Consider the following 24500-nt stretch of genomic DNA (forward strand, 5'->3'; position numbering starts at 1 on the left):
TTCAAATACAACTTCTTTTCAAGTTCCTCCTTTCAAAACAAACTGAACCCATCACTACTCATTCTCCTCAAAACTTCTACAGGTGAGTGTCCCACAACAGGACAGCATCCACATGACCTCCTCCTCTGGTTTGTCACACAAGCACATTTGACACTGTAACTTGTTTCCCTCAATTCCTCTGTCGTTTCTGTTCCCTGCCCCAGTTTTCTCACTTATGTTTCTCTTTCAACTCTCCCATGGGAGGAAGACAAACTGAAACATGCTGCACAGCTGAAACTACAGTTCACTCCACGGATTTGAAATTAAGAAGGGTATCGACTTTCCAAAAGCCTTCACATGGATGTTGAAATAATTATTTTTCCAGCAGTGATTTAATTTTTCTTTTAAATCAGAGCAATCTGAAAACTAGATAAAGTTTTGATGCAAATGGAGAGTCACTCTCAGCAGCTCTCCTCAAGCAGCACAGCTGCAGGCAGGATGAGCTGTCACTCCTGCTTAGCCCCATGGCTGGTTGGACTATGAAGATGGGTTTGACACTCCTTGCAATAGCTTGTGCTGATTGTAAGGGTTTTACTGATGAGGTTCAACAGAAAGAAATACAGAGGTGTTCAGAGCAGATTCTCAGGAGAATTTGTGGTGTGATGATGGGACAGGATTTATGACACGGTGTGGTGATGTGACAGAGGGATAGGATTGGGTTCAAGACACTGAGGACTCCCACTTCACCTTCCATCTTCAGCCAGATGAGTCCTTCTCTGTGAAATGAAATCTCTTGCCCCTGGACAAGGCAGCTGGGTTTCCAGATTCAGCCCAGGTCCCAGCCAGAAAGCGTATGTAACTCGGGAACCACTCAAAAAAAAAAACCCCTTGGGTCACATTTTCTGCAGTGATCCTATCAGGCTTTGAAGGCCAAAACAAGGAGAACCATTATTCTTCATCTTGGCAATAATTTAGGGCTCCCACTCATCTGAGATGCTCCATTTCCCACAGATCCCGCAGATGCCATCAGGTTTTGAGGGCCCTTTAAACAGCAGCAGTAGCAGCTCAGGGAAAAAACATCTGGAATAAAATATACTGAAGGTCCCAAAGTCAGAAAGATCTCTGCAAAGGCAATAATACCTAACCACAAATGTTTGCTGCATGGAGTCCTGTGCTGCTGCACACAGCTCCATGTGAAGGAGCTCTAACCAAGGTTCATGTCTGAAGCTGACCTGTTCTGGACCTGCATGGCTGTCATGTATGTCTCCTCTTACATATGTAGGACACCTGTTACTGTTTATACCACTGTATGACTGGTTTCTGCTGAGAGTACAGTTAGCTTACGCTCTGCTAGTAAGCCAGGCAGCACTATTGACTCCGAGCAAACCACTGCCATAATTGGGCTTTTCTCTTGCAGTACAGGACATCTTTAATTAATTTGCCACTGTTTATGCACACTATGCCAGTCAGAGCTCACTCACAGTGCATAGACATCATGCAGTGCATCTGACATTCTCCAAACATGTGATGTCGGTTATGTCTTACAATGCCGAGTGCCTGGTGTATAATTATTGCACATCAAACTCATTCCACTGATGGGCAAATGAGGGCATGGAGTGCCAAGCTGGACCAAAGCCAACCATTTGTGTCCTGCCTCGGGAACTGTTGCTGGTAGCCACAGCAGCACTTGTCGGGTGCCAGGCCCAGATAAAGCACAGCTGGGACCATCAGGCGGTTGCTACATATAAGCAGGAGGTCTGACAGATCGCACCTAAGTGCTGTACAGAATGAAAACACTCTGGATTCAAAATATGTGGTTCAACACACAGTGCAGTTGTGCTTTAGTAAGTCACCTAGCATCAGCCTGAGCCATTAGAACTGATGTAAATCCAGAGCCAGTGGGAGCTAAGGGTGCAACACCTTCAACTCCCCCATGCAGGTAAATGTGCTGCATGAAGCCTGCCCAAGCCAGGCTTCAGCAATAAACCAGATGCAGGCTACAGGCCAGACATGGACATTACCTGGGGAGGGAGGGGAGCTCTGTGGCAAACAGAGTTAGCTGCCTAGAGCTGAGTAACTGCCAAGTGGATGCACATAGATAAAACAGGGCACTGCTGTCTGCCACTACAGCCAAGCAGAGGATGCTCATATAGCTCAGAATCAGGCAAATCAGAGAGGCAAAGATTTATGGACAGTGCTGGAGATGACTGCCTGATGTAAAGGGGGTTGGAACTTCATGAAGTCCTTTGCATCCTTTCAACACACAGGACATGCTCACAGGTAGCTACCAGCAGCTTGCAGCACAGCCTGGGCTGTACAGAAGGGACACACAGCTGACAGCTTCCTAAAGCTGACTGCTTCCTAAAGCGGTGCACTGCTGTTTTATTTGATTTGCCTGCCTTATAAAAGGATCCAGTCTGAAATCAAGTTTTATTAGCAGCAATAACAGTGAGCCAAGGTATCTGGCTGGGAGGAAGAGACAAATCCAAATGGGCAATCACAGCCAGCAAGTCTGTGGTTGACCCCAGAGCACCAACTCCAGAGAAGCAGCAGAGCTAGCAGCATCTGGACACCAGAATGCAAGGAAACAGAGTAATACTGTCAACCGAGGGATGAAGGGAACTCCAAGCTGCCAAATGACATTAGTATTTAAAGCAAAAGGAAAAGAAGTGACCAAACGCAAGAGCAATTCAACTTGTGCCACGCTGTCTGTTTGAGGAGGCTGTGCTGGCTGTTAGGCACCACAGTTTGCAACAGACACCAGCAAAGCTGGTGCTGGGGGCTGCATTTTGGTCCACTTATCCCCCAGCTGAGCCCATGCGCAGACAACCCAGGTGGGGCATAATACTCTCTGCATCACGTCAATCAGCTTCACGGCTGCATGCAGCTGTGTGAAAAGGGTACCTTCTGCCTCCCCCAGGAATGGAAGTGCTGGAAAAGTCCTGCAAGGCTGTAGACCGGCTTCTCCAGCAGCCCACAACAGGGATTTGCAGTCACTTCAACACCCTCAAATGCTTATGCACAGTGTGATCTCTCTGCACCACAGTAATTCGCAGCACAGGATGCACCACTCACTCAGGCTGCAGCAAACCTTGCCCTAACCTCCTGCTCTCAGCAGGAACGATCAGCAGGATCAAGGAACACCACCAAGCAATAAAAGCCTTTCCCAAAAGTGACAGGAGGCCCATCTTCCCTCACCCACTTCCAGAGATCAGTGCATCTCACAGCTCTTCACAACCTGCAAACACTCCCCACCCCGACCACTGCGGCCCACGTGTCAGACAACTCCTGTCTGCTCTCAGCCCCTGTGACACAAACACCAGCATGGCAGGTAGGATGCTTTGCAACACATCTGAACAGGACACAGGTGAGGTGAACTCTCTCAAAATAATGGGGTCTAACTAATTCTAGCTTCCTTACAATAGAATGAGGTTTAACAGTCCTTAAAAAAGAGCAAACCCTTATCACCTACCTACATATCTCCAAGATTATCCCTAGAAAGACTCTCAAGAGCAAAATCTTTTGTTCAGTGAAGCACCTCAGGAATACCAGTACATAGGAAAAAAAAAAAAAAAAAAAAATCCACTTATTACACAATTCTGTAAGTAAGAAAAGTTGGAATAAGGCACAATGCATTTTCCTCCCCATCACTCAAATATTTTACTCACAGATCCTTTGGATGAGGCTGGCAAACCTGGATGGAGAAGTGTTTTCCAGCAGCAGCGCAGTGCAACATACCACAAGTCAATGCTCTTCCTTTCAGACTATTTCAATGAAACTGCAGTTTCTCATCTGCTTCCAAAGAGACAGAGTAACTCAGGACACGGATGCCCCAGAATATATATATAAGCCTTAGAACAGGCAGTACCTTGGCAAAAACCTCTTTAAAAACAGAGCTTTCTAAGCAAGGGAACCAACAGACTTTGCTTTAGTCACAGCAACACCTTCAGCAAATATTTTGAAGGATATTTTCCAAGTTCTTTCTCTCTGTACCACACTGATCTTTTCTGGGAAGGAATACGGCTGGCTCCATCTTCAAAAGAAGTTGCACCCACAGCCCTGGGCTATGAACTTCAGCATATCTCCCCATCACACCCTCAGGAGTCTAGCCCCATCCTCAAAGAGCTGTGAGTTCAGGCAGTGCCCTACCTGCAATACTCTCACACAGGATTTGCCCACCCTTTGTTTTGCAGAAGGCTCTGCACTCATCGCAGGCAGAAGGCTTTCCAGATTCAAGTGCTTCTGCCTCTGACCTTGACAGGACATAGCATAGTCTCAGGCTCATCTTTCTTTAGCCACATGCAAGATCAAGGCCATCACTGCAGCAGGCTTGGAAAAAAACATGGTGAAAAGCAACATGCTGGTGCCTTAACAGCCATTTTGTGATTTTTAGGGGATTTCTTCTGTTTTGTTTCGATTTCACTGCAAAATCCATGTGTGCTGGGAGGGAGAAGAGTATGTGCAAGACCCAAGGAAGCTTTGCACTGAAGAGGTGCAGAGAACCTGCTAAAGGGTCTCCATGCAAAGGAAGGAGTGATGTCACCTGGCAAGGCAGCAAGCAAAGGTTTGGCTGTGCTAGGGCAGAAACCCACCAATATCATGCAGGTCAGCAAGCAGCCACGTTAGCTTCAATTGCCATTTATTGCAGCCACAGCTACTCTTGATGGTCGTGTTATGTCCAACCTCTACACACCCATACTGCGTGGAATCCATACAATACTGCAGACAGCTCAGACATGCGTGTGGCTGGAGACAACCGCACACAGAAAGATATTGCCCTGAACAAACCCAGTGACAGGAGAGAGCACCATGTGCTGCTTCTGGGAGCCACCACCACCCCCAAAACGTGCTTCTGATCTGCTACCAAATTATAAGTCCATAACCCAAGGGCACAGCTTGCTGTAGATTTTTTTTAAGGCACAAACATGAGTCTGGCTTTGGACGTAAATCTCAGTTTTCAAGCAATGAATGCATCTTCCATAGGAGCCACTGTAATTCGGCACGTTCAGGGAAACCATTCACAAACCTGCTGTTAGTGCTTTAGTGTAAAACTCTTGGGACACAGGTACATTTTAGTGGTGCGGAGTTCATTTCTGACAACATCATTTCATTTTCTTCTCCTGCCAGGGTTCTCTGCCACCTCCCAGATGTTCCCCCAAACCTTAATAAAACCTTTAGTGCTACAAAGACAGAAATTTCTCCTGCTCGTGGCTATTCCATATTTAAAACCTCCTGGCTGCCCTGCACCCCTGGTGCCAATGGCATTCTCCCAAGCAGCCCATCTGCAAATTCTACGTGATCTGAGAATCAGTATCAGGGCAGGGAGTATATGGAGGTGGCAGCTGCCATCAGCCCACTTCTCCATGGCCAGCCTGTCACCTCTGTGCTGCGAGGGAACATGTTCCTCAGCACAACAGCGTGGTCAGCATGCTGTCCCACACCCTATTTCAGCACAGACTCAGCCTTTCATCCAATCCTGAAAGAACGTGGTTTTTCTCCCTCCTTTTTTTTGAGTGAATAAGAAGCTACAGGCGAGTATTTGGCCTTCACGACTGATGGGATGCAGCCAAACTCTGCCATACATTCCAGCTAATACATGTGGGCTTGGTTTCTCATCCAAGAATGGAGAAAAAAAAAGACATTTATAAGCCAGGATTCAGCAGGAGTATGTGGGAAGGAAGGGGTGGGAGGGGATGCTATTTTTGTTGCTGTAATTATTTGGTGACCAAATCCCTGACCCTTGACGTCAGCTCTGGAGGGTCTGTTTAACTGACCAGTTGTCATGGAAAGAAGGACTGGTTGAGAGGTACAGGGTGACAGGGAACAGCACTTTGCTGCCTGAACCCACCCACAGGCAGACCCCCTGCCTCTGTTAGTCATCACCAGCTCACAGCCAAGAACTAAAAATGTCAATACCTTATTGCCAATACATTGGCTGGAAACAAAAGCGTCCAGGGAACTTCGCACCCTTCTTCCTGCCATCAGTTACTGTTAAAAAGCACAGTCCAAATCCTGAGCTCAGTTTCCCCAGTGTAAAGGATAAGAAAATCCATGGCCCCCAGCTGGGTCAGTCTGGGTTCACACTGATTTATCCAAACTCAGCTTGGCCTCGGTCCAGACTACACACATGGAAATACGCCATGTGCAGAGTGCAGGGGTCCCTACTCCTTGGGAACAAACCCAATCACAATGACTAATACATCCCCCCTCAGAAGGAAAATACTAAGATAAATAACCCTTGATTCCCTTGCTCCAGATGTCAAGCACAGCCTCAAGCCCTGCTAGCAAGGTTCCTGCAAGGCTCAGGAGGTCGGCAGCAAACAGCTCAATTACTGACATGGTGGTTTCTCATTACTGCCCATGCCATCCATGATGAAATCGCCAGTTGTACAAGGAAATGGGAATAATCCTTGTTGAAATCTCAGGCACAGCTAGTGAGTACTGGCCATTAGTTTGTTTAGCAGAGCTAAATTGAACTGCTCATTCACATGCAGTTTATTATCAACTGCCATTAGTTATTACTGTAGCCAAGGACAACAAAAGGACTCAGCAGTTGCCAGAGCAGAGCTCACTAGGATGTATGGATGAAATTGAACAGGCAGTGCAAAAAGCCATTTAACAAATCCCAGTGCAACGCAGCACACAGACAGGGCAGTTCAGCTGCAAGGCTCTGCCAAGGAGCAGCCAGTGGAGGAAGCCAGTGTGAGACAAGTGAAGAGCAAGGTGCAAAAAACCAACAGGAAACAAAGGAGATAAAAGAACAGGGAAAGAGCAGGTTGCTGGGTTACAGCACATAATCAGGAATCTGTTCTCCAAAGCAAATGGTCTCTCCTGCACTACTGATGGCCAGTTTTGTTCAAGGTGGGATGTTAACCTAGCTCAGTAGCTGGGATGCCTTTAGATCCAGACCTCGAAACACCCAGTGCAACCATGTGAGTCACGCCACTGTCTTCACCATCATGCAAGGCATGGCACCAGGGATTGCCAAGAAATAAGGAGGAATCCAGGCTTACCTTTCATTCTCTAAAAGAGTGAGAAACTTTGCAGGCTGTGACTTGCCATGAGTACATTTTGGAGCCCTGGCATGATTGCATAGCTATGAGGTGAGAAAGAGGAACTTGGCAAGACAAAAATGTAGTCGTGGCCATCAAATTCTGATTCCTAGCCTGTATGAAATGAGCTTAGTGAGTCTAAGACCAGTTAGTGCCACTTGTGTCCTGATCTGCAGTGCTGCTGAGCACAGCTGTGCTAATTTACTATCAATTGAAATGATGTAGAAATCTGCAGACACCATAGTTTTGCTTGTGGATTTTCTCTATTAAAAAACAAAACAAAACAAAACAAAAAAAAAAAAGAAACAAACAAACAAAAAAAACCCACCAAACATACAAAAATAAAAATTAAAATCAAATTAAAAAAAAGAATACCCACACACCAGAAGTCACTACAACCATCTAGTGTAAGGTGTAAGTCAAGGTCAAAAAGTCAAAACTACATCTCTTATGAAGACAGCAAATGTCCACTGTAACTCTTGGTTTCAAATGCCAGCTCACGTTCAGGACAAAAATGTGTGCCTAGTCCACATTTGCTACTGTCAATATTGAACCAGTGGGTTACCTCTTTTCCCCTCTGATAATACTTTTAACCCAAAATTAAGCATTTCTGAAACATCTCATTGAAGTGGGCAGCAAGAACAGGGGCAGAGACAGTTGGGTCAGTGTTCCAGACCCAACCATCAAGACTCAGTTTTCCATCCCATAAACTGAGTTTATTTTTGTCTACGTGATTTTAACTTTCTGAGCACTAACATTTACCCTCTGGTGAGGACTAGGAATATTCTCTCAGAAAATCTAAATAAAGAGACATTCCAAGATCTTAGTTCCGGGATCTATCTATCTGAGCAATACCAATTCTCAAGATTAAAGATAAACACCATTAATAGTAATAACCTGAATAATAATCATTATCTGATGGTTCTACTACAGGTCTTTATCTGGGATGTGTCATATAAATCCTACAAAAGCAAGACCAGCTGAGCAGGCAGACCTCAGGACAGCTGGTGGCTGTGGCAAGAAATAACCTCAGTAGGCTGCTCCCACAAAGACTCTTAAGTAGTGGGATTTCACACTTTATTCTCATTTTACTACCCATGAAACACTGTAAGTGAAATCACCACCTTCCCCTCAAAGGCTGTATCTCACCCCAGGACATCCTGTTATCTGCTTAAGCCCATGCAGAAGAAAAACAGAACAAAATATTCATGGAAAATATCAGTGAAACAAACCAAATTCCCAGAGCAACTACATTGCTGAGAATTCAAAATTACTCCATGACCCCTAGGTGTCTAGGGACACATTCAGATGTCTGTCAAGGAGACAAAGGACTGGCCAGTGCAACAGCACAGAGATGGGCAGCAGTGAGTAGTTACTGAAGGTGGAAAGAATTCAGAAGGAGATGTCTTAACTGTCATCCCGGGGCTTGCTACAAGCACTCACAGACAGACACCCAAGCGTGGCTGGTGGTAAGGCTCACACAAGCACAGAATGATGTGCTTCTGTGCTTATGCTACCTGGCAAAAGACAGAACGATCAGCCTGGAGTAGTTAAAGGTTTTACACACACAAGTGTCCTCCCTTGAGCTTGGATTCTCATAAACAGGGAGTTTTCAAAGGCAGAACTGGAGCAGGGTGATAATCTGCATCACAAAAGTTTATGAGGTTTGGGTTCCCACGTTGCTTTTTTTATTTTATTTTATTTTTTTAACTTACCTATTTATTTTCCTCCTATAGACTCTTATCAAGGCAGTATTGTGTCTGTGTTGCATTTCAGAAATCTTGGTGCCCTGTGTGGGCAGGACAGCACAGCGCAACCCAAGGACATGCTCCCAGCAGTGCCTCCATCACTGCCCCATCAGCTCTAGTGTGGAAGACCCAGCAGAGAAGACAACACTAAAAAGTCAAAGTCTTGCCCAAACAAGACCCCTAGAAAGATTAAGCTGCTTGCATAAAGTTTGTGTGACCAGCAAAAGATTATTTTTCATTTATTTAAAGGACAAATCAACGGTCTTTCCTACAACACAAAAATCCTAAACATTTTTGTTTTATGCTTTCAGTACATGAAATCACGATGATAACAGAACTGAAGCACACCTCTGACACTGCAAGGGAGAACTTAAGACAACAACAGAATAAGCCTTTTGGTCCACCTACAATCTAACATTACTGAGAGGAGCAATACCTTACGTGCTGGAGACTTGTTTTATTTATTGTTTTAACCCAAGAATAGACTAAAATACTTTTCCTCATCTAGATCCGAAGTTGGTGGTTACAGACCACATATGTACAATTCCTGCGATGCTTCACCAATGTGCAATGGGACACACAGGCAAGTGGGAAAATGAGACCATTGCAAGTCAGCATCTACAAAATTGGAACAAGTGGTCAATAACAGTGCACCAATGTACAGAGAAAGTGAAAATGGGCTATAACAATCAACTTACCAAACAGGCTGGGGATGCTGTGGCTGGGAACAAGATAAGACTAGGGAGAAAAGCCTCGAGACAAGGGTTAATAGGGTACAAAAGAGGCAAGACCTGGTTTTGTAATTGATGCCATGATTAGCTTTTCCAGATTACTTGTTATTTTTGGACCAAATGACTTTCAGGAGTCTAAATGGGGACTGGAAGTGATGCTCTGTCAATGGGATTGGTGGCAAACTGTCCACAGCAAGCTCCAACACAGCTACTGAGTCAGCAGCTTGCAGCCAGCAAACATGGTACACGTTATTTGCTTCTTCTCCACACTCTCTGAGAGCTAGAAAATCCTCAAAAAAGGGGGGTTGAAACATCATGGCCTGCAGGCCAGTATTTAACGGAAAGGAGATGACTAAGGCACTTACGTGAGGCAGGCATGATTAATAAAATATTTAGAGGGCAAAGAGATCCCCCCCACACCCACCTGCCAAGCCTAGAGGGTGCTTCAATCACAAAAACCAACCAGGCAGCACGCAGGAGAGAACCATCAGCATAAGGCAAACTGCCTTTCTGCCCATGGGACATGACATCAGAAACTCACTGAAGGACCTTTTCTCTGGGGGCTGGAGAGCCCACTACATGTGCTACAAGAGTTAAATCACATGTTCTCATCACCTTATCTGTTTCCGTATCTTCTCAAAATCCATCTCATTCTAACTGCCTCAGCTAGCTGTACCAAATACATTCCTGAATTGCCTGAAAACATTAGCTATCCTAGGAAAAGGAGTTGTCTTCCTACTTACAGGACATATGTGGAAGCTGCAAAGACTTGCAAACACATTTGGACTTGGGCTGCTTTTTCAATACAATTTGTCTAGTCCCTGCAGTTAACCCCAGAGGTCTGATCCAGGGCCCAAAGTCCATAGAAACCTCCAGCCAAATCTATAAGCAGTCCCAGACCTGCAGTGCCCCACAATCTTTCCTCACATCATGCTAGAGTCACTAAAACCACTCAGATCACACCTCTAAAACAGAATGGTGGCCTTCATAAGACCACAGTTTCTATTTAAGAAATATATAGAGAAAGAAATTAGGAAATGATTCAAGAAACTGATAGGATTACATGGTTTTAAAGAGCTGATGGAACATATTCTTACAGAGGGATGTCATTGGTATTTCACCTATTCGCATCATCACCTCCCTGCCCCATTGTGCTCCATGCAGGAGTATTTCAAGCATCTGCTTAGAAGCAGGAGCAACACAGATGCTGCTATGGTCCACTAGACAGCAAAGGATGTCCCAAACCTCCTATTGTAACACCAGTTTTCCACCAGTTCACTGCAGAGACTAATTCATATTGCCACAGCTGGGTCACACTGTGCTGGTGCCTGCTCTGCAGTGAGAGACCAGCAGCAGCAGGAGACCCCAGCCTGCTCCCAGGGCTCATGACGTGGCTCTGCTGCCTAAAAAGCAGCAGAGACACACACAGTGCTGGCCAATATTTGGCCTGTGCATCTATCCAGCAGGACTAAAAGCCTTTGCTTTTCATATCCCACCAGAGTGTTGCAAGGATTGGCTCATGTATATTCAGCACCAACTTTCAAAGCACTGCACAAGAGCCAAACCTTTCGATTTTTTTAATCTGCTCCTTGTTCTGTCACTCCCTCCTGGAGGGATGTGTTTCTCTCCTCCTGAGAAACAAACAAGAACGAGGTCAGCGTGAGTGGGAGGTGGGAAGCACATTCCAGGCTGCTCCTCCTCTCTCAAACCACAAATGCCACCAAACCCTGCCCTCTGTCCAGCCCTGCCGACACTTTGCACAACTGCACAGCATCCCAGCCTCCTCACGCATCCAGACAGGATACTCAGCAGGGTGTTAAACCTCATCTCATTTCCTTTTTAGTTTCAAGGAGCAAAACGGGGGTGAGGTAGGCAGGGGGTCAAACAGCCACCCGTGGAGCCATGCAGCCAGCCCATGCACCCACAGCAAGGCAGGGGGGCTCCGCACAAGCCCTGCTTTGCAGCTCCCCTTCTCTGTCAAAGCACAGAGCAGATGCTGCAGACAAAGGTCTCCCTGGAGGCTGCATATGCCAGTGCCTCCCAGCCCTAGCGGAACATGCCAAAGCTTTGGCATTCAGCCTTAGCACAATGGTTCACATTTGAGTGTAAGTAACTGCTAGACATTAGACCTTGTGTTTTGCACAAGTGCAGGCAAATCCAACATGGGGCATTTTCTTCTACGCACAGACTTGTTGAGCCAGATCAAGAGAGCAATGCTGGGAACACAGTTCGTGTACAGGCAGCAGCAAGGAGAGGATGTGGACAAACCACAACAGGTTACTCTGTGGGACAAAGCAAATCAAAGTGCAGCTTACAAAACCCAAAAAGCATCATAAAGAATTAAAGAAAAAGGTATTAAAACCATAAACAGTCTACTCAAAGAGTATCTTCCCTTGGCTACAGTGCCCAAAACCCGCGCATCCATGCAGAGAGCAAGAACATCTGCTACTTCATCACAGAGCAGCAAAATCAAAGTGTTAGAAGGAATATAAAATCCCCAGATGTTGCAAAAAGCAAATTAAGATGAGTCACATATAAGAAAAAAGACTGCTTTCAGCATGTTGCTTTGATAAGTTTACAAGGCATTTTTAAGTGAGGAAAATAAACTCCTCAGACCCAGTAGAAGCAGAAATGGAAAAACAGACAATACCCCAAAATCATCTGCATTTTTGTATATTGATTTTACTGAAATGGGAAACAAAAACCCATACCATAATTTAAAGGGTTGGGTTTTTTTTTTTAACAATCTTGGCATAAGCAAACCTTTGTGACTCAGGGAAGGCTTTAAATTCAGGAGAAGAAATCACTTTATTTTTTAGCATGACACATTTCGTGTCACTTCCCGCAGATGGTACACCTGTGTACGCAGATGTGGCATTACATAGAGCATCTTTCAGGGAAAGGACAGCCGGAAAATTCTGCCAGCTTCACTGGGATCATACATGAGCCAAATTATAGTCCCATTTCACTCCAGGAGTTCTTTCAGGAATTATGCAGCACATGGGCATTAGAGTTCAAGCCAATACAGCTCTAGTCCCTGGTTTGTAAAAATGACATTAAGGCAGCAGCAGAAAAGGGATTATAGGAAAAAGCAACATCACTACAATTTTCCAAAAGGTTTTAAAAATGTAGTAGCTGATGATTTGCCTCCTTGATCTGTTGTTGTGTAGTCACTGCACCACAGGCACTGGCAGTGCCTAGGGCAGATGCTTCCTTCTCCAACTACAAATGGATTTCAGTAGAAACGCCCTCCCCTTGCTCTGCTGTGCAGCTCTTCACCTATTAAGCTGCCTATAACAACTAAAAGGTTATGAATGTGCTCAAATACAGCACAAGCCCAGAGGGAAATGTTCCAGAAAGATTTTAAAAACCCATCTTGGCATGAAGTAAAAGTCCCACAGTAGCTGTCCTTATTAGTCATGAACAGGAAGTCTAACTACAGGTACCTGGCTTGACAGAGCACAAATCTTGAACTAAAAGAAAAATACCATTGACTATCCTGGTTTGGGGTAAATTTTGTTGTTGTTTTTGGGGGCAGGGTGTTAATTCTTTTTGGCAAGGAAGTTGAAAGAATAACACCATTTTCCTCAGGGAAGGTAACAGCTACAAGGAAGACTGGGATAAGAGGTTGAAATTCAAGATGTCAGTGGCTGCTGAATACTGATTATACAGTGTTATGCAAATCATTTCATATTGCACAACAGGATAAGGACCACCAGAACTCAGCAGCAGAGATGCTATAGCTCTCAGCTTCGCACACACTCCCAGCTCCTGCAACAGAGCATAAGTTGAGTTTATTTGAAAAGGAACCCCTGGCAGAAGGCATCAGGATGTTACTGTGGGACTTCTGGAGGCCTTCAGAAAACTAAGAGTAGATCATTTTCCAAATTATATTATGTTATGCTAAAAGACAAACAAAACCATCCCTCCCCAAAACAAAAATAAACCAACCAGGAAAATTCTTCACTGTCAGGGTGGTAAGACGCTGGCACAGATTGCCCAGAGAAGTTGTGGCTGCCCCATCCCTGGCAGTGCTCAAGGCCAGGTTGAATGGGGCTTTGAGCAACCTGGTCTAGTGGAATGCGTTCCTCCCCATGGCAGGGGGTTGGAACTGGATAAGCTTTAACATCCTTTCCAACCCAAACCATTCTATGATTATGAAAAGCACAGGTAACCCATGGCAGCACAGTGTCCGAGTTGTCATCTGGGATGCTCTCTTTTGGGAACAGGCCATGACCACTGAATGGAAGAGCGGACCAGAGCTGGGCAGCTTGAGAGAGATGGAAGGGGAGCACCACACCTGGGATGGAAGAGCGGGTAACTTCTGGGAGGAGGAGGTCAGGAGGGACGTTGAGGGGGACAGCCCTGCCGCGGGGCCGGGAGGTGCCTACCTGGATGTACGCGCGCTGCAGGTAGCTGTAGGGCACCCTGCGCTGGAAGTCGGCGCGCACCTCGTCGGGGGCGCGGTGGCGGGAGGCGGCTCCCAGGCGCGGCTCCTCGCAGCGCCGCACGCAGCCGGCACGCCGCAGCACCGAGCTGAAGAAGGGCAGGTCTCCACCGGCACCGGGTCCCGGCGCCGCCAACCGCACCTGCCCGCGGCACAGCCGCCGGCACCGCAACCGCGTGTCCCGCAGCTCCCGCCGGCTGCGCAGAGCCCTCTCCAGGCACCGCGCCGCGCCCGCGAAGTCTCCGCCGTAGTACGCCTCCACGCCGGTGGCGTACAGCGCGTCGAAGGGCTCCAGCGGGCCGCCTTCCCCCGCGCACCCGCCGCCGGCCCGGCACGCCGCCGGCAGCAGCAGCAGCAGCAGCAGCAGGGCCCCCCAGGGCCGGCTCCCGGATGCCATGCCCGCCGCACCGGCGGGCCGTGCCATGGGGAGCGGGATCCGGTACAACGAGGGGTGCGGGCACCGTGTAGCGGAGCTTGGTGCGGTAGGGTCCGGAGGCGGGCTGCAACCGGGGGCGTGGCAGTAGAGGCCGGGGGTCCGCGCAGTGGAGTCCGCCGCTGTGGGGTCCGTGCGACGGGAGCTGGACCCCGCACAATGGATCACGGTGCGAAGATGTCCGGGGGTCCGCACAGTGGGAGCGGGGCACCGTGCAGCGGTTCTCAGCGCAGCGAGGTCCGGGGACCGAGCGCGGGACTCCGGTGAGGGTCTGCCTATGAAGTGGCGGGGCCGCGGCACGGCTCCATGCACGCCCGGCCCTGTGCCGCCCTCCCGCGCTGCCGGCACCTCTTAAAGGGCCCCGTTCCGCAGCCCGGCCCGCCCCACCGCCCCGGCCCGGCCCGGCCCCCCAGCAGCGAGCGGTGGCGCGGGGGGGGAGGGGGGAGCCGCTCGGAGCATCCCCGCTGCCCGGCTAGCCCGCGGTGCAGGGCTTTTAAATGACGTCGTGAAATGTACATCACCCCGGAGTGATTTAAATGGCAGTAGCAGCCTTCCCTCCCTCTTTTCCCTTCCGTGCCCCACACCTCCTCCTGCTTCCCCGTGTGCCCGCTGCTGGCGTCGTTGTTCGCAGGATGCTTTATTTGTCCCCCTCTGGGGACAGCCAGTTCCTCGAGGCTGTTGCTCGGAGCCATTTTTCGCCGAGTTCTCCACCCTCAGCCCCTCTTGTCCCGACAGCATCCTGCCTTTGGGAATCCTGCAAATAAATCATCTGGGACGGGCACAGTGAGTGGCTGGTGAAGCCTTTTCAGCTTCCAGGAGTGTATTTGTCTGGCTTCCTCCAAGGTTTCTTCTTCCAATGCTGCACAGCCTTGTCCTGCCAAAAATGTTACTCGTGGGTTTTGGTTTGATTTTTTTTTTTGCATGTACTTTAAGACATTCTTGTGATGAGACACTTGGCAATGCAGCCCAGTGATACATGATAACACTATCTTAGTTGGCATTTCAAATAATCTCAGTGTTGAACACCTGTCTGCAAGGTTTTCTTTCATATCAATACAATTCATTTGGCTGAAATCAGCTGTTCCTGTGTGAGAGGGAATGGGCAAATCCTGAATCCCAGTAGCTCTTTTACTGTAAGCTGCTCTTCACTCGAGGACTTCAAATCCTGTGCGTACAGCACTGTGGTCAGTAGTCTCTCACAAGAGATCGTGGCCTTATTTCAGACATTTCATGAATATCTCTATAGATGCTAGCCATCTTTTCATAGACTAAAATAGCTGCAACTGGAAGATGCTTGAAACCCATTTGGGTCCAGATTTTGTTATTGTGTTGAGCCAGATGTTCCTCACCGTCATGCCAGGCTTTCCCCTCTGCATCTCTAGCGGCTTTGATCGAATTGTGCCTTGTTTATACTGCTGTATCCAGGACCAAAACAGGGCCCAACGCCCTCTCTTTGGGCAAGTGACCAGATTATGGAGTCTGGTTTACAATGATTTCACATAAGGGAAGGTTTTTTTCCACATGGCTAGAGCTTTACTAGAATTGTTGGTGAAGAGCTTTAGAGCTTTCCCATCTGGCAAAGATTTCATAACAATCTTCCACATTGCTTTCTTATAAACTGGCACAAAATGTTTTAAAGGTTTGGGTGTCCCTCCATCCTTCTGCCCTGATAGACTGGTGTGCTGGGGCGAGTGCTCACAACAGGAGAACCAAACACGCCGCAGGGAGGTGTCCAGCAGGAGAGGTATGTGGTGTAATCACTTGCCTATGAAATATGAGTTCTCAGATCCAGATAAAGACTTTTGCAAGGGAAGAGTTATCAGCACTCTGGGGGAACAGAGGCAACCTTATGAGGGGCCTACTCCAGCCTTCTCAAAGGTCACAGAGATGCCACTGGTGACTGCACAAGTTTAAAATGGCAGTCAGCTCTGCCCCCCATCACAGAGATAAAGCATCTGGCTCCTTAGGAGCACTTTCTGAAGGATGCTCCTCAAATGATCTATTTGCAGAAGTGCTGTATGTAATTCTATATTGCCTCTAAGTCAGCAACATCTCTGCGCATGCAGTGATAACGTTGACAGCCTGCACAGGAAGGAACTCAGAAAGTACTTTCTGGAGAGAGAAAGAAGTAAAACAAAATGTTTTATTTCAGTTTGCTGCATTGTCTGATCCAGATGCTTCTTCTTTAAGTCCTTTTTGAAACAGTGCAGGAAAGGTTCTTAGTTCTGACATCCTGCAGCCCAATTCTGCTGCATCTCCTCTAGAGTCTTCTCTGTAGGCACCCACTAGGACCACAGTTCCACTACCCCCACTTTCTAGTCCTCCTGCTTAGGGTCATGCTTTCTTTGTTCACAAAGTTTGTGCTTTTTCTCACTTTGATGCTTCACTGCTACCTAATTGCAGCAAAGAGCTCAAAACCGGTCGGCATATACAAGCACCCAATTCAGGCTATCTCGGGGGCATTCAATGCCCTTGCTTGAACAGCCACCCTTATTTTTATACTGAAGTTTGCTGGTCCCCTGACTGGGGGTCTCATTCTTGCAGAAGATCTGAACTATAGCAACCCAGCAATACAGTTGCTGGAACCAGCAGCATTGTAGGCATGGTGTGCTTGCCTTCTTGGAGCTGGAAAGGAGCTGGCTTTAGAAGCCTGGCACATATAAAGGCAGGATTTCACCCGGCAGAGCAATTGCTAGTTTAGGATGTTACAGCTCTGAATCAGGCCCCAAGATGCCCGAGATATCCCTCATGCCTGTAATGAAAGGAATAATTCTAAAAATGTAACAACTCAGCCCGTGTTCAGATGTTGATCCTGGCCCCCGTGCAGTTGTTTTGAAAGACCTTTTCCTACGTAAATAGAGTCATCTGAACCTTTTTTTTTTTCCTTGAGGAAAACTCTGATATATGGGTCAAACCACTGATGATTTGGCAACAAGATAAGAGCAAATTTTAGAATGCCTTTCAAAATGACTTTTCAGCAGGCACTTCACAAGCAGGCTTCAGTTTCAAGCCCTCTCTGTTTCATTTGTAGACTTGCCTCTGTACTTAATTCATGGACAAACTTTGTGATTCCCAAATCAAACACAGGTGACCTCTTCAGCCATGTACCTTAGTGAGAGAAAGTTTTGAATCAGACGGAAAAGTACAGCACACCTTAACTGAAGGGCTTTCGTCCTTGCCTCATGTATCAAAGTACAAGTATATTGAATATATCAAAACCATTATGAAGTATTTAATCATAGAACACTTTGGCCTGGAAGGGACCTTCAAAGGTTATCTAGTCCAACCCCCAGTGATTAAGACCCGATCCAGACCTGAATTTTGTAGAATGCCTTCATCTGCCCAACTCCTCTTTTTATCCAAGAAGGTGTGGGAGAGACTGTGAATGTCAGTAGATGTCAGGAAATTAATACCAAATAACAGGCATAAGCAATAATAATCACGAACCACATTTTCAGGATTGTCCTTACAGGAAAAATCCACCAACAGAGTCACATAAAACTAGTCTATGTTTGGGTGTCAGGGGAAGGATGAGTGACCAAGGAGGAATTTTCTTTGCAAATTTTTGTTCTTGTTACAGCACATTGTAGCACATTGCAACAGAGCAGGATATGGATGGAGAGAATACAAAGTGCATGATGGGAATGCCACTGCACCAGCTACAGGATGTACGTGTTGGTTTCTTTGCTGCTGAATTACAAATCTGCATTCCCACAGCTGTTCCGCTGTACATTTGAGCCTGTCTCTGACACATTGCTCTGCTGAGTCACTGATGACTTGAGGTCAGCACAGGTAAGTTGAAGGTCTTCAATTTTTCTTCCTAAGCCTTTTCATTTTTACTTCATTCTAGGCTCGGTACCTGGGAGCAGCTGACTCTTACCATTTTCTTCCAAACAGACCTCTGACCTGTGATCAAATGCTGCATGCCCTTCTTCATGAACTACAGCCACAAGAGCCCAGGATGTCCTCTGTCCTAGCAGACCTCCACCCTGACATTTCCCCAAAGCATGTCCATCTCATATCTTGCTGATGACAGCTCCTTTTTTTTTATGACTTCCTCTTGACATCCACGGAGACATTACCTCTGCAGATGGACAAAATGACTGCCAGCAAAGCTTTGCTTACAATGTTGCTGTTGTGTATCCTTCCTCAACACACTGTCAAGGTCATCTCATAACCTTTGCAGCATCCAGTAAAGTTTGGCCAGGGCTTGTCCATATCTCTCTCTGCTACACTCCATTATTAATACCAGCTTTGACAGCTCATTCTTTCCTTTCTCCTGGTCTGGCCTGACTCTATGCTTCAGTTCATGGGACTTACTCTATCTGCCTGTTTTGGACACGGTTTTGTGATCTAGAATTTGTCATCACTTCTCTACTGCAGCACAAACCAAAACTAGCTCCCCAAATCCATCTCTGCAGTGATCCCTCCATTGCACTTCTCAAGGCTTTGGACATGTGCTTTAGTTTGCAAGCGCTCAGTGATACACAGAAACCCCTGTGCTAGATCTGTTAATAAGAACCTTAATACAAGAGCACAGACAAGTACAACACAAGGCTTGCTGTTGGCACTCAGCAGAGAAATACAATCACATAAATCACATAAGCAGAAGATCCTTGTGTCTTCCCATGCGTAGGCAACAGTATAACCTTACTAAATTCCAAGTGCCTGTACACTTTGCTTACTCAGAAACTTGGACTCTACTGCCGCTATAAATTAAAAATCAATAAAATTAAAGTTCAAAAAGTACAAAACACACAACCACAGGCGCATTGGTGTTTTGGAGGGGTTGGCCACATGCCTGTGCTTTTCTGCTTTGATTTAAAATACCTCCATGGGCTATGTTATTTAGGATGACAAAAATTGATAACACTTGGGAATTATTGTATTGTGCTCTGTATAGCACTTTTCCTACACTGACAGCACAAAAAGTTTTACATATCTAGAGAGGCTTGCTGTTATGAAGAGGAATGTACCTAAAAATGATATAAACAATCATAGACTCAAATGACACAGTTATTTTCAACACATAGTCCAGAGTTAATGAGACGTGTGAATGGTTTCATTGTGTAACAGTCTGAACTTCAGATGTGGCAGTTTCAGAGGGTGAACAAGGTCCAATTCATGACTGCTGTAATTGGACCAAAGTTGGTGACTAAAATGATAGGTCAAGTGTGGAGTATATGCACTCATAGCCAGAATCTGGCTATAGATCTAGGAAGTCTAGGTTCACCATTCACATAATCAATGGATGGGGGTAGACAGGCTGTTGAAGTGGCCTGCTTGAGTCAAGTTTGAAGGACATGAAATTTATCTAGGAGGGGTAAAGCAACAGGTGATGTTTCTATCCAACGTAACTATGGTACCCTGTGATGGTGTGTGAAGGGAAAAGAAAGACAGGGAATAGTGGAGACATGCTATACATAGCAAACTTCCTCTTCTGTCCAAAGGGAGGTGATTGATGCAGATGAGAGTGTCTGAATGGAGTGACCCCGGCTTCCACATAGCTGGCATGGATGTTTGAGGACTCACCACCTCTCCAGAGAAGAGCTTCTCATGAAAACCATAACTGTGAAAACCTCTGGAGTAAACATCTGGTGGATTTGATCCCAGGTTTCCATGTGCTGGCAGCTCTGCTGCCTGCAACAGGGCTGTTCATGCTGAAAGTGTAAGGACTGAGTTGCTGTTGAGTGACATGGGAGAAGCACAGCTTGTGAAAGCGAGATGTGGGCATCAAGTGGGACAACAGCAAAATTACTCAAGGGCCCCTCAAGAGCTACCTGAACCAGTTTATATCTTCTAGTGGAAATGTCAAATAAATGCCCATTGAAATCAATACAACTGCCCCTAAATCCAGTTTGGCTATATTTTCCTCTGCATGACCTCATGCTTGTTTTTCCTATGCATTAACTCATAATCTGAGCATTTACTGGTTTTGTCATTCCTTTTATCAGTTCTTGTCTGGTCTCAAAATATTGTCCAGCACTTAGAAGACATTATAAAATAAGATTACATGGAAGCCATGGGGCTGCTGAGCCAGCTCAGGTAGATGCTACAATCCACCACAAAACATAACTTGCAAACAGCAAGGTTTCCTCCACAGACTTTTCTCCCCATGTTGTCCAGCAGTAAAAGAATGGGTTTCCAAGAGTAAATATTTCCTTTCCCTGCAGAGCTCTTGGTGTAAGCCAGATCCTAACTTACTGTGGGAAGAAAGAAGGAAATGTCAGGCGGGGGAAAGAGGCCCACTAGAAGGGCAACCCTATGGGAGAGAACGGAGAGCTGTCACAGGGGGAAACCCAGAGTCCTGCATGTGAAATCAGAGGAGGAGAGAGAGCTGCAGGGGAAGCCCAAGAGGCAGAAAAAGTCTGCTGAGGAAATTGAAAACAAATTTGTCAGTGATAGGACATGCACTGTGGAGAGGAGCTCCCTTGAAGAGGCATAGTGATAACCATGAGCGCTTTCTTTCCCAAGCAGGACCACAGCAAACATCAGCTGCTCTTGCCTCTGGTGGTAAAACAGAGGCAGCGTGGGGCTCTTGTGTTGCTAGTCTGTCCCAGTTTTAATTTTTATGATTGAGTGAAAAAGTGGGGGGCTGAGAGGCTATTAAAGACATTGAGCTCACTTCTTTCACAAGCATCGCGTTCCTTGTGGCTCCCCTTTCACAGCCCATCTTTCTTGTACGTGAATGCAGTTCTGACTAATCTGATCAAGAGATGTAAATCAACACCTACACCCCAATCGGCTGCAACACAAGGGAAATTGGAAGAAATGGTGTGCAGTTAAGCACATCAGTGTAGCTCCCTGATCTCCTCAAAGACCTGCCCTGGTTAAAAGTCAAAAACCCTCATGAGGGTGAAGTGATGTTGGGGTAGTGTGCATGCAGAAACAGAAGCCTAGAGGTGTTTAAAGCTATATTCCAAAGTGCATTTGGCTGAATAATTTTTACTGCAAGGTGCTAGGTTTATATGGCACTAGTTTTCATGCTGCAGAATCCTAAAATGCTCTACTAATGCTATACACATAAAACTCACTTCACTACAGCTGCTGGCAGACAGGTTGCCGGCACACTGCTTCCCACTCAGATGTGGGAAGGGAATAACCAACCCAGCATATCTCAGCAAAATCCTCTCTTAAGGGAAATTACTCCTGGGAAAGGAAGTAGAACTTGAATTCTTAACATTTTATGTAATATACAGACCTCTGGGTGTCCTGATGTAATTCTGGAGGTGGAGCACTGAAGCCAACTATGTGGCCCTGGAGCAAATGAGATGATGCACCAAGACCTCAGAGTTGCACTGGAGCATGCAACATGTCAAGCATGGATTCACTTGGGAATGGGTCCATAGCAGCTACTCTGCATTGCTTGGTACCAGCTTGGTAATAGTAGCAGTGTGGGTACCTCCTGGCTCCCAAACCTTGAGAAACTAGGTTTCTCCCTAACCGAGAAGCCTGACCAAAAGGAATCTGGAGAATGAGGGTCTGTGGCCATCCAAGGCATGCAGGAGATAGCATCATCACTCCTCACCCCATCCTTTGTACCTGTATCTGTAACCGGGGAAAGCTGGACGCTGCACAAGTGCTACGCAGAGCTCCTCCTGCTGGAGAAAGTTCTTTGAGGGCCAGAAGGGGTGAGCGGGGAAAGAAGACTGGAAGAGGTGGCTGAGTAACACCATTATTTGCAGAGCTGCTGCAGGCCAGAGGAAAACATTCAGTTTGGGAACAATTCTGCCAACCCAAGCAATGACATGTTTCCTTAATCTCCTTCTTTTTTTTTTTTTTTTCCTTCTTTTCCTCCATGGCTAATTTTTAGGTTTCTATAAAGCCGAAGTAAAGCTGGACGAATTCCTCTGTAGCAGCATATTTACTCTGATTTCACAGTGGTCTAAATGGGTGAGAGAAAATGACAACAGTCACAGAAAAAATGCGTGTCAAAACCATGGGATGTGGTGGAACAGTAGTGTAAGAATACAGAGGGACTCCAAGACAAGAGGGACTTGCTCAAGATGAGCACTGAAACCTGTGAGATCAGTATCTGCTGCGAGCTCCCCTGTGTCACCCTCTCTTTCACTTCTATGGGATGCCAAGCACTAGGGATGCCACTGCATCTGGTGGTGGCACTGCAGAGGGTGACTGTAACATCAGCTGGGGAGCATATGGTAAGAGCAGCAAATCCAGATGGTGATAATGAAGTGGAGAGGAGCAAATATCCTGTCTCATTGAAGTGTTACCTATAATTAGAGAAACTGCAGAAGAGAAACACTGCTGAAGAATGGGAAGGGAAATTGCCTGTATGTTCGCTGTGGTGTAATGCTCTGTGAAAGCTGATGTTGCTGTGGTTAGCATTTGTCTCTCCAAGGAGAGCAAGAGAAGGCTTCAGAGGGAGCAGATTCCCAACAGCCAGGCAGGGGAGCAAGCAGCATGAAATCACTCTGGACTAAAGAACCAGCTCCCCCGACTCTCCTCTCTGAGACCTGGCATGGGGACACCTTTTGCTTGGTCAGACACCACAGGCGAGCACCCCAGCAGAGAGGGTGTCACTGGCAGTGACTCATGAAAGCTGTTCACTACAGCTTCAGCAGTTTCTCCTGGGCCTTTTTTGGCTGAGGATGGACTTGGAATGAGGGGGAGCAGGTCTCAGCCTTACTGTAATCACTAAAAATAGACCCTAATGTGCATTGCTCCCTCCCTCCTAGATTGCATTACCTCTGGGACTTGTCCAAAAAAGGATTTAAGAGGGTAGCCAACGGGAGATCTCTAAACACAGTAGCAAGGACTCTGGTTTTCCTTAATTTTCTGGTTTCTGTAATACAGCTTTTAGTGAAAATAAGTAAGCCACAGACAGTGCTGCTTTTGTATCTACTCCTTGCACTAAAGGTCTCAGCTGTTAGAAATTAGAGTGCGGTTACTTCTTTGACCCCTATAATTTCTGTGGAGAACAGTGATCTGGTCTCACAAGCATCCCCCTGGCCAAGCCTTCAGGACTAGGAGTGAGATTTGCTCAGTATGCTAGGCCAATGGTGCTGTTTGAAGTATATGCTCAGAGAAAGAGAGCTAAAAACTTCAGCAACCTTTGCTGCATTAATCCATCATACTCTGACAAGCGGGTGGCTCAAATAAACTGGATCCTTTATGAAAGGAGGAGGCAGGGTTCTCATGAGAAGTAGGATTTTAAATGGCAAAAGAGATATGTGAAAGCTTTAATCTTTGTGCCAGGGTGTGTTTCTGTTTAAGGAAATTCTGACCATATCTGTCAGGAAGGGTTGCTGTGAACCTGGCTCTGCAACTGGCCAGACTGTATATTTATTTCTTTAGAACAGCCTGCATTGTTTCAAGTCAGGAGGGTCACTCTGAGCAGCTGCTGCTGAAGAGGCTGGCAGGCACCCCAAAGCAAAGGTCAGCAGAGCATTTCCAAGCAGGGTGTAGGGCATTTCCAAGGGATTAGCTGCTGGTTACATGGAGATGCAGTCTTAGAAAGCATCCCAGAAGGTCCTTGGAGACAGCTGGATGCTACACAAACAACCCTGGAGAGTGTTGCCCCACTTGCTCCAGGCAGGCTTTTGAAGCTCAAGACTCAAATTGAGGCCAAACACGACAGCCCACTTCTGAGGGAAACAGGGCTCTTAGTTCCATGCTAGCACCACTTCCCATCAGATGCGAGTGCTTACTGTGACATAGGTAGACTCCAAAATCCTCCTTTGTCACCATGGAAGAAGCAGCCAAAGCAACAAGAGGCCACTCTGAAAGCTCAGGGATGCTCTCAGCCCTTGTATAGAGGTGGCAGAAGATCTATTAAGAGGGAAGAAGGCAGCAAAACCTCCAAAATTTTCTGAATGCCAGTGTAGAAAATGCCACCAAATGCTTGAGCCCCACAGCACAGTAGGTAAAGAGGCAAATCATTTCATTAGATGGGATCCTTTGGTGTTTCACACAACCAAGCAAGGCTCTAAAAGTGACAGAGCCCAAACAGAAAAGAAATCAGGGATAATGGACTATGTGATCAAACCTATGCCCCTTTGGAAGTGTGAATGAGTAGTCACTCTGCTGTTTTGCAGACAGCAACAGAACTTGGGACAACTTATGCTGATACACTACAGGATTTTCAAACAC

General features: G+C 46.6%; 1 protein-coding gene across 2 annotated transcripts in view; it reads right to left on the minus strand.

Moving 5' to 3' along the window:
• Positions 1–14740, minus strand: part of P3H2 (prolyl 3-hydroxylase 2) — a 76066-nt gene extending 61326 nt beyond the window's left edge. Inside the window, exon 1 of one of the 2 annotated variants that reach the window (XR_009962319.1) lies at positions 13902–14740. Coding sequence is in view for 1 of the 2 variants with exons in the window: in XM_062606319.1 (XP_062462303.1) it covers positions 13902–14381 (480 nt within the window). In the remaining variant the exon portion in view is untranslated. The remainder of the gene's footprint in view (positions 1–13901) is intronic. The other variant, XM_062606319.1, reaches the window with a different exon arrangement.
• Positions 14741–24500: the final 9760 nt, after the last annotated feature.

Source organism: Pezoporus occidentalis, unplaced genomic scaffold (genome assembly GCF_034315485.1).
Source record: "Pezoporus occidentalis ecotype Australia unplaced genomic scaffold, CSIRO_AGI_Poc_V1 ctg95, whole genome shotgun sequence".
Classification (NCBI taxonomy): domain Eukaryota; kingdom Metazoa; phylum Chordata; class Aves; order Psittaciformes; family Psittacidae; genus Pezoporus; species Pezoporus occidentalis.